A 10,933-nucleotide genomic window follows, 5' to 3' on the forward strand; every position below is an offset into this window, starting at 1 on the left:
ATATACGATAGATATTCGACATTTTTTTTCGTAAGCAATCGGCTCGATCGGTAAGTCGAGCGTATGCATGACTCGCACGCTTTGTTCCTGTTGCACGACACAATGGATTCTCTTTTTTTACGAAATAACGACGCAGAACACAAGCATGTACTCGCGCACTCAAACAACTGGCCCCATCAACCGAAACTCACTCATATAGCCCAGCTCCACGGGATACGCGAATTAGCGTGGCTAGGTCAAGGGTGCAATTTGCCCCAGATTAGTTTTGTTCGATGCCAGCTCACTGTCACGCCCTTTCCCCATTGCCCTACTCGTTCTTGAAACATTTCTTTCTCTTCAACTTTGAAATCCTAATTATCCCTACCTATTCAGTTACATTTGCCACGCTTGTGTACCTTTGACGCGTTAAATACAAGTAAGAAATTATGCTTCCAGATTATGGTTCAAAATATGATCGAATTCTTTTTGTAAAAAATTTTGTGCAATCCATTATCCAAAAATTAGAACCACTAATGTAATTTTTAATAATATAATATTTTAAAATTTAAACGTTTGAACGAAATTTAATTAAAAGTTTTATGCATATATTACGATACATAATATCTTTATATTAACTTTCATTAACTCTTTCGATATGAATTCAATTGGGAATGTCTGGAATTTATTCAAAACATTATATTTATACAACCATCATAAAAAATTCTTGAATTTAATTCTTGAAATTAATTTAAATCGATAAATATTTGAGAAATTCCAAATTTTTTTCTGCCATTAATAATTTTGCTCCTAAAAGTCAGATTAGCCAATATCCATTTTTTCCAAATTCATATATTTTAATACTTTTTTATTATATTATATTATATATATATATTTATGTTACATCTTAAACAACAAAAATTCGTTAATAATTTCAAATTATATGTTGTAATTTTTTTTTTCTTATCGAAAAAAAGATCGAAAAAAAAAAAGAATTGGAATTATTCTAGCTTTCAAAATACAAAATTAATAAACAAAAATTTCCTGTCCCTAAAAAAATCTAAGAAATAAAATAAATGTGCGACAAATCTGTGAAAATCGGAGAACTCAAATTTTTTTCTTTATAATTTATCAATAAAAATTAAAATCATCAAAATTAATTATGTTTTGATGTAATTGATGTTTGAGAACAAAAGAACTACGATAGTAATATTTTATCGTATGGAAAACAATGGAATGGAAGTCTAGTTTAGCCACATTTAACAAACTTTGGGATCTCGACCGAACACTGCCCAACCGGAATCTAACTTCGATTATTCGAAACACACATGAACACCCGAAAATTGCAAACTTTCGGGATCCCGATTTGAATTCGGATATCAACACACGCTTACTGGATATTAGCATATGCAACAAGTTATGAATTATTGTTTTTATCATTATATACAAAACTCGTATAAAAATGTAAAATTTTAATAGCATAAGCAAGATGTTATAATATTTTGACTATAAAGATATAAAGTTTCAAATTCGTTAAATCTTTTTTATTTAACAAATAATACGAGTGATTCTTTATTATTTTAATAAAAAGATAAAATAAAAATAAAATATTAAAATATAATACTAATATATAACTGATAATAAATAAATATTAATATATAACTGAATTTAAAAAACAAAATGGAGTTAGATTAATTTGATATAGAGAAATGTTATTTGAGGCAATTAAAATTAATTTATAGAATTATTATATCTTAATATAATAAATATTTTTAATTATAATGTAAAATCCACTTAGTAATACAATTATGTTACACGTGATATGTTTTAACAAAATTCTCTTCATTTCTCTTAAGTAATAAGATAACTATCTTAATTTGAGTTTAAGTCACGCGAAATTCATTTTAATCCATTTTCTTTATTCATTTAAATCAAATAATAATATAATAATAATGATAATAATAATAATAATGATAGTGATAATGATATAATAGATAGATAATGATGAATAATAATAAAATAATAGTACACGATACAATAATTTAATCAGAATAAAAATTATTTCTCTATTATGCTTATTTATATCCATTGAAAAATTAATTTTATTTTTTCCTTTTAAATAATTGTCGAGTATTGTCATAAACTTATTTGCTCACAAATTAATTTTCAATTACATAGTCAATAAATCTTGTTTCATAGATAATAACAGATATGAAAGAAATTACCTGAAAACCATTCGTGTATTTAGATCAAATCTTATACTATTAAGAATCATGCAAACAGTTGATTTATTGTTAATAATATGGTATTAAAAAGAAATTGAAACACAAGCATAGTGAGAATTAATCATACACTAATGTGAATTAAGTATGATCAATCAAATAAATTAATGAAAATGTTTTCCAAAGTACTTACAAACATGTTTTTTAAAATATATCAATATTTTTCTTTCTTAAACATATTTAAATACATGTAATTTAATTTAATCAAAATAATTTCACAATACTTTAAAAGAAACTGATAATCAAGTAAAAATTAAGAAAGCAAAAAAAAAAGAAATGGAAAAGAATATTTTACAATTATCTATATCTATTATAATATATATAAATTACTATTATTATATTATTTACTAAAAGTAAAATATTTTTTAGTAATTAATTCTTTTTAATTTTAATTTAGATATAATTTAGATATTTTTTTACAAAATTTATAAATTTCAACTTATCTTAGCCTTATATTTCCACATTTATCCATTATTTATATACACGTCTTTTTCGAACTATAATTTTCATTCATATAGATATTGTACAAAAATTTAACTACAATTAGTTCGTTTTGTATGATTACGTATTTCCACAAGTAAAGAAATGAAAAATATTAAAAATCAAAATTAACAAAAAAAAAAAAAATATATAGTTATGCAATTAAGAAATAAATCTAATAAAAATGATCTAATAAATATGATCATTTTTTTGCGAATCAGATCCAAAAAACGTGATGAACGTTAAAAAAATAAGCAAAAAGAAACACGATAACTAGGACATACGTGGGATTAAACTTTTTCGCTACTATAATTTTGATACAAAATCAGCATTGAGCTCAACCTGACAAAAAAGAGGGATTTTTCCCGTGGTAAAACTCTGATCTTTTGATGAACCTTTCACAATGGTACACATTGAAAAAACTGAAGCTAATGACATCCAGTTTCGGGGGCAGACGTTTAATAGTTTATGGGTTATTTGAAGTTGCAATCTCTGTTTTACCCTCTAAAAAAATCAGAGACCACGTTTACAAGAAACGGCCGTTCCATGATAAAAACTTCAGCCCACTGTTCTTTTTCAACTCAGATATCGTTATCCTTTAATTTTGCAAGCGTCGCCATTGTGCAGGGGGACTTATCAAAAAATCATGGCTACATCTTGGGATCTCTCTTTGTCGAAAAAATTCCGATCCACCAGGGGCTAATGCGATTCTCGAGATTCTTCGATCGAAATATTGGATTGACAGTGATTCAGCAACGAGTTTATATCTATCGAAAATATAATATAATGGATGTAAAAATTTTCTTTCGAGATAAAACGATAGAACGATAGCAATTCTTAATGTGGCGTGAAAAATTGATTTTTGATAAGAAAGAAATATTGTAAAACGAAATTTAAGATAGTTTATATAGTATATAATTAGATTGAAGATTTGTACATACGCAAAAGGAAAATCAAATATGTGGAAAATTTTTTTCGTTTTTTGACATTTCTTTAAAAAAAAAGTATTCGTGATGCGTATGCGTCAATCGTCATAGAATAGTACATTTCTATGACGTGTACGTTCGCGTCATCCCGATACTGAATACATTAAACCGTAATTTTCAGAGTTTTGAAAGTATACAAATGACTCATTTGAATTAAAGTTTGATTGTTTATTTCATTGTGAAAAATATAAAAGTACTACGCATTTCTAATTAATCTTTTTCTAATTAAGAATAATTACTCTCATTCATGCAAATATAAAAATATTTTATCTTCCATTAAGAAAGGATATGATTAAGAATCTAGAAAAAAATACACATCATATGAAAGTTATTAAATCGAACTCATAAAATTTTTAAAAAGTTTTCACAGTATTCAGTTGATATAGTTTATGAAACACAGATTGACATAATGAAATTTCAATTAAATACGAGTAATTCACAAGGAAAGAACATTAAGAATTTTAAGGATCAAGGGAATAGGAGTGAAAGCGACAGAGTAAAACGCAAGTATGAATGAAAGTGTAGCACGTGCACATGTTGATTGTATAAATTAAATTTATTATAATTCTATTTGTTTTTCATTCATAAAAATATTTTATAATATCATTGCAGATTTTTATTAAAATTTATGCAGTCAAAATATGCATCTAATACTCGCTCCATGGATTAACTCAATCAATTTTTGAAAATGAAATCTCATTGTGAGTTTCAAGTGTGAATTTGACTAATTTCCTCTCCTTTCAATTAAACTCGCAGAAGCCGCGATATATAAATGTTTAAATTTGCTCCAAACCGCAGACGATATGCAAAATTAAACAGAATGTGTTCACGCATTACATGCAAGTAAATTGTTCAAAAAGCTCGATTGCATTTATATAAAAAAATAAATTTATAACAAATTTTTAAAAATCGAATCATCACGACTACAATTCGTCGTATCACAAATAAATAAATAATATGTAAATTTAATAAACAAACTATTAGGAAAGAAAAAGTAAGTTAGAAAGATATCTCGAATGATCGATCATTTCTGTTCACCTTGTAGAGGTGAAGAAAGATTCAAAATATGAATAATACCATAAAAAATAAATGTAAGTAACTGTAAATGAAGCAGCATAACTCGAGCATCGCGATACAATTTTCTAGAATTTCATGGAATCCGATTTCGTTTACTCGTTTATATTAATTGGAATGCAATCTTGCATTTGAAATATTCGCTCCAGAAAAGTTCCAATACATTTAACCTATCTCGGTCAAGGGAATAAAAGAGTGATTAAAAATAGCATTTATTCGTCTCAGTGGAGAGATATGCCATACACGTATAATATTCATAATATAAATATATAAATTTATAGTCCCTTTTTCTATATAATTATACATATATATAAGAGACAGGTAAAATAGTTGTGCTGCGAGACTTTGAAAAGCTAATCTATTTCTTGCTTGATATCGTTTGTTTATTAGAAAAAAATAAAAATAAAAAAAAAATAAAAATAAAAAAAAAATAAAAAAAGAAAAAGAAGGGAGAAAATATTCTGGCCAAGTATCCCCTTTAAAAGAAATTGTTCTCGATAGTAATTGCCTTTCACAGGTACACCGCTTGCATTATCGGAAAACGCAGAGGCCGTCCTTTGAAACGAACGTTCGTTGTACGTATCTGTTTGCAATTCACCCGTATATGTGTCCTATCAGACCACAGCAGACTGACAAAGCGAATCTCTGGTGTAAAATTTTAAACTTGCTAAGCCCTGTTAATATTTACACAAGAAATTTGGATATACAACGGTGTTATCATAATTTGGAAAGTAAGTACACAAGATGATAAAAAAAAGATATTTATTATTTTTCTTTTAAATTCTACCTAAAATGGTAATGTATTTACATGAGTAGATTTTATAATAATTTATTTTATTTAATAATTATAAATGATGATACATGTATTTATCTTTTGGCATGATGCTTTTATAGTAATTATATTTGCAAGCTTTATATTTTAGTTTAATCAAGAAATATTAATTATTCATTATGTTATAAAGAAAAAAAAAGATTTTTAAAAAATTTTTTTTTTATTTTAATCAAAGAAAAAAAAGAATAATTTTCTTCGTTAAGTAATTATTGCAATAATAATCGAAAATTTATGAAAATAAAAATGAAACAATTATGGATAAAATCTTTATTATTTGAACATTTTATTAAACATTTTATTATTTGAACTGAATATTACATTTATCCAGTATAGTGACTTTTTTTAACAATGAAAATAGAATTTAATTTGAAATTAATTTTAGACACTATTGAAAAGAAATTGAAATTTACTTCGATATTTCCTTTTCAGGAATCTTCTCAAATGAAATCATTCAAGACGCTAAAAAAAGAACTTTTATGATACAAACCTCAGAATAAATACTATTTAACTTTTTACATTAAAAAAATTTTTTTTTATAATTAAGCAGATAAAAAAGTATTAAATTTCTAAGTATTTATAATAAAATAATATATTTTTATATATATAATTATCTCAATTTCGTTGCAAATAAGTGTATTATTAAAATCAGATTAATATTTCCCTCAAAATAATAGAATAATTTATCTAAAAAAAAAAATCTGTTCCATTATCCAAAGCTTTTCTTATCCAAACACTATTAACTCGGATAATGGAAATTTCTTCTGTATACAAAAATATTTTGTTCAAATTTTATTTTAAAAAAATATAAGATATATTGGCGAATGAACGTAAAATATTCAGAGATATATTACTCTCATATCAAAAAGGATGCATCGTTCTAGAAATCTTTTAACAGCAACAAGAGGCAAACGAATACTCCATTTACCGCATGCACAGCTGTACTCATTAAGCGCGACCAGAGGAACAATGGTGTCTCGAAAAGGAACAAGACCCTCAAGAAATTTTTGCCTTCGTTTTGGTCCCCAAGAAAATTCATTTCCTCCAACCTTGGTGTTTTCTAACCATCTCCACGAACAACCAATATCGGCTGTACGAGAGAAACCACATGACGCTATTAATCTTGAATAATGAACATTTTGAGGAAGCAACGATAGATCACGTGTCAAAATTAGAAGTTCGAAAAATGAAGAAATGGCAAATTATGTATGTACAATTTTCAATTTGTGATTCGTGTATTGTATTTTTCCAATTTTATCGCCTTAACCATGTAAGATAACATAATTAATTTGTAATATTGTTACAGACGATTAAATATTTTGTAATTTATTGCAGAGTTAATTTAAAGTTAATTTAAAATTTATACGAAAAACTTTTTTTTATTATGAAATTTGTAAATGTGAATTATTAACGCTGATAAGTAGTAAGTTTTAAATGATAAAATATATTTTTTTTCTTGTTAAAAAATAGAAGAATCATAATAGAAAGAAAAAAACAAATTTATAGTACTAGAAATTTGTAAAATTTTACTAACAATATTAGTTTAATTAGCTGTAAATGAAAAAAATAATGTAAATTGTAAGCTCTTTTGTAATACATAAATATTTCTATCTACAATACATTAGTCCAAGAAAATATTTATTAACACAATTACATTTTTACAAAATTACAAAAATAAAATTTCCAACTAATATGAAATTGATTTGTATAGGAATATAGGAATTACGTAAAAAGACAATGATTAATATTTTAGATATCTTATCATAAAGAAAATTAAAGAAATATTAAATTAAAATTAAATCATAATTTAAAACGAGAAAAAATTCAAAATTTTTTTTAAAATTCTCTGCTAAAATTCGTTGAATGTTACATCATGATAAACCGAGCATCAAGATCGAGATCATTTAATAAGTCCTAATAGCGTATTAATGTTAAAGAAAATGTAGGTCAACATTTCTTTCATACCCATTTCAGAACATAATTCAGATTTATAAATACCTCTTCTCGTACCTCTTGCTAAATTGCTCCGTAACTTCATATCTTTAAGCGAAACAGTTCGAAAATTTCGCGTGTACTAAGTACTAGATACTTGCTAGTGAGCGAAGTAAATAACCGAAGATGATTATTCCATAAATACACGTCGTCGCTACTTGATGCAGGAAGATTGGAATCGCTACGAATATCTAGCTGTAAAATGTTATTACTAATAGTGAGATGTTTTTATAAAAATTTTATAAAAAAATAAAATAGATTTAAAATTTATTATCACATGAAATTAAATATAATTAATTAAATATAATTAATTTAATCATACGTAAATATTAAATTGAAATATTTCTAATGGAATTTGAAAAAATTATCGATTCATAGGTTGAAAATAATTGATTTATAAGCTCAAAAAGAAAATTAGATCAGATAATAAAAAAAAAAGTTTAAAAAAATACATATCAAATATCTATTTGAATAAATTTGATAGTACCATTATATATATAATTTTATTATCATTCAATATAGACACAAATACAATTTAACTTAGGTGATTCTTCGACTAGATAAGAATCTGACTATACCATGTGTGATATTTTGTGTTGATAAACAATATTGAAACGATATTAAAAAAGAGTTTGTAGTTGAGTATCGCTCTCTATCTTCGAATCTATTATCTTTTAGCTTTGCAAATTTGCATTAGGAATATAATGAGTATACATTTAAGATAAAAGGATAAGGACAAAATTTTTTTGTGTTGTTTATGATACTTAATAGCGAATAAAATGTTCGTTTTACGTGAAATAGTGTTTTAGATAAATTAAAATTTGAATTTTATCAATAAATTTTTTGATAATATATAATAATTTGCTTTTTACTTTTAACAAATTCTTATTAATATAATTTAAGTAATAATTTAAGTAATATCGATAATTAAATAATAATTAAATAATAATAATTTAAAGAAAAAAATTAATTAATATATGAATATTATTTCATCTATTTATTGTAAAATCTCAATGAATATAGGAGATTGAAAGAAAATATATCATAATTAAATAAAAATAGAAATAATATTTAAATTTAATCAATGGAAAATATGTTTTAGAAAACAAGAAATTAAAATTTTAAATTAAAATTAAATCTTTAAAATTTAATCTTTAGCAGCATTAAAATTAATTTGACAGAAATTTTATATATTTAGAGGCAGTATTAGAAATATAATACATTTAAATAATTCTCAATATTAAATTAATCATATAATTTTAATAATATTTGAATATTATTACAATATTTATTAAAAATATAACTTCTATGTTATATTGCAATAAAATTTTATTTGAGTTTATTATAACTTATTTTTTGAATATTCTGATAATTTAAAAAAATTTTTAAATTTCCATTGCAAGGTTGAAAATATTTTCAAGCTTTTAAACCTAATTTCCTTTATAACATATTATAGAGTTATACGCTATACATACTTTTTTAATTATGCAGTTCTCACCGAATTTTATACATAGAATATAAGTAGTTGCAATTTAACATTTCAAAAGCGAGTTTAAAACGCGAGCAATTTTTATTTTTTATTTTTTTTTGCTTTTTTTCTACTCTCATTTTTTAAAATATCAAATATTATACGAGTTATTATTTTAATCATTAAGAATAGAAAATTTTTAGTTATATATATATTATATGTCTTCGTTTTGTGATTTTTGTATTTGATTTTTAATTATATATTATATATTATATTATATATTATATATATATATATCTTTCCTTTAATTGAAAGTAGGATATAACATATACAGTATAAAGTTATAAATATACTCACCATTGTGTCATATAACGCGTGCTAATAATGAAGACAGGAGAAGTAGTGCGATTAGCTTCGGTGCCATTTAGGCTGCTGTCTGTCCCATTTATCTCCATTTCACTAGGCGAAAAATTGCGATGGCAGTAACTTTCAAAACCACTGACACCTTCACTTTAATAACCAATCACCTCTTGAGCATTCTGAAAAGAATACAATAATTACTGTAGTAATATATTTTACTCTTAAATTAAATATTTCAAATAATTTTGTATTTTTAATATTTTTAATAATTTTATTCATTTTAATATTCATAATATATTTTATAATTAAAGAAAGATTAAAGAAAGATTAAAGATTATATCAATATCCAAAAATAGCATTATTAAATTTTCAATTTTAATTCTCTTTATTTCTCTCTTTTTCTCTCTCTTAATAATAATTCTTAAATTTGAAATGTAAATCCTTAACAAATATTCTATTCTTAACAAAAATCCTTAATAATAATTATGAAAAATAGATATAAAATTTTATACTGGATACTTGGACACATGGATTAATATATATAATATATAAGATATATATTTTAGTTAAATAGTAAATATATCTTTTTTCAATGAATATATTTTTTGTTTATATTTTCTTTGCTGAAGAAAATATATTATAAAAGAATGCTTTTATCATAAATAATTGATAAAAAAGAATTTTTCTTTTTATAAAATTTGATACTCGAAAAATTAATTAACTGCAAATTAGTAGATATATCTTGCAAGTAAACTTATATTACAAGAATTAATTCAGTCGCATTATTCTTTACATGAAATAATTTTCGTGAACAGGATTATAATAGGTCAGGCTAATTGGAATTATTTCAAATAGTAGAGAGAAATATCTCTTTTAGCAGTGGCTTGTCCCCAAGAGCAAATATATAAACCAGATAAAGATACCGAATTGAAATGAATTCGTTTGCGAATGCTATTGAAATCGCTGCATCCTTTTATTATTGATTTTCATCTAAATTGATATTCATTTATGTTGAAAGGAATGTTTGAAGATTGAAGACTATTCGACTTTATAATTTACTAAAAGAATAATATTTAGGTCCCATGTTAGAAATAGAAATAAAATATAATTCATGTTTTTAAAAAAAAATTATTTAACATTGTTATTTTAAGCAGAATTTTTTTTAATATTATTAATATATTATAAATAATATGGAATAGAATTTTTGATTTAAATTAATTTAAATGTAAGTTAATTAAGTATAATTATTTAAATATAATTATTTCTATGATTAAAAATAATATATAAAAATTCAAGATTATTAAATTTACATATATAATTGCTTATAAAATAGATTTATATATAAGATAAATAAAGAAAAATAAAATTTGTGTATATCTGTATTAAACATTAATATATTACATATATATCAAATAAAAAAATCGCTTAAATAAAATATATTCAAAAAAATTTATACAAATACTTTTTCATCGTGCAATTGTTTTTG

General features: G+C 23.6%; 1 protein-coding gene across 1 annotated transcript in view; it reads right to left on the reverse strand.

Annotated features, from left to right (window-relative positions):
* LOC122714486 (muscarinic acetylcholine receptor gar-2) overlaps positions 1–9,542 on the reverse strand; it is a 40,613-nt gene extending 31,071 nt beyond the window's left edge. Inside the window, exon 1 of the mRNA XM_043935851.1 lies at positions 9,445–9,542. Within this exon, the coding sequence (XP_043791786.1) occupies positions 9,445–9,542 (98 nt within the window). The remainder of the gene's footprint in view (positions 1–9,444) is intronic.
* Positions 9,543–10,933: the final 1,391 nt, after the last annotated feature.

Source organism: Apis laboriosa, unplaced genomic scaffold, assembly GCF_014066325.1.
Source record: "Apis laboriosa isolate Shangri-la unplaced genomic scaffold, ASM1406632v1 scaffold30_cov140, whole genome shotgun sequence".
NCBI lineage: Eukaryota > Metazoa > Arthropoda > Insecta > Hymenoptera > Apidae > Apis > Apis laboriosa.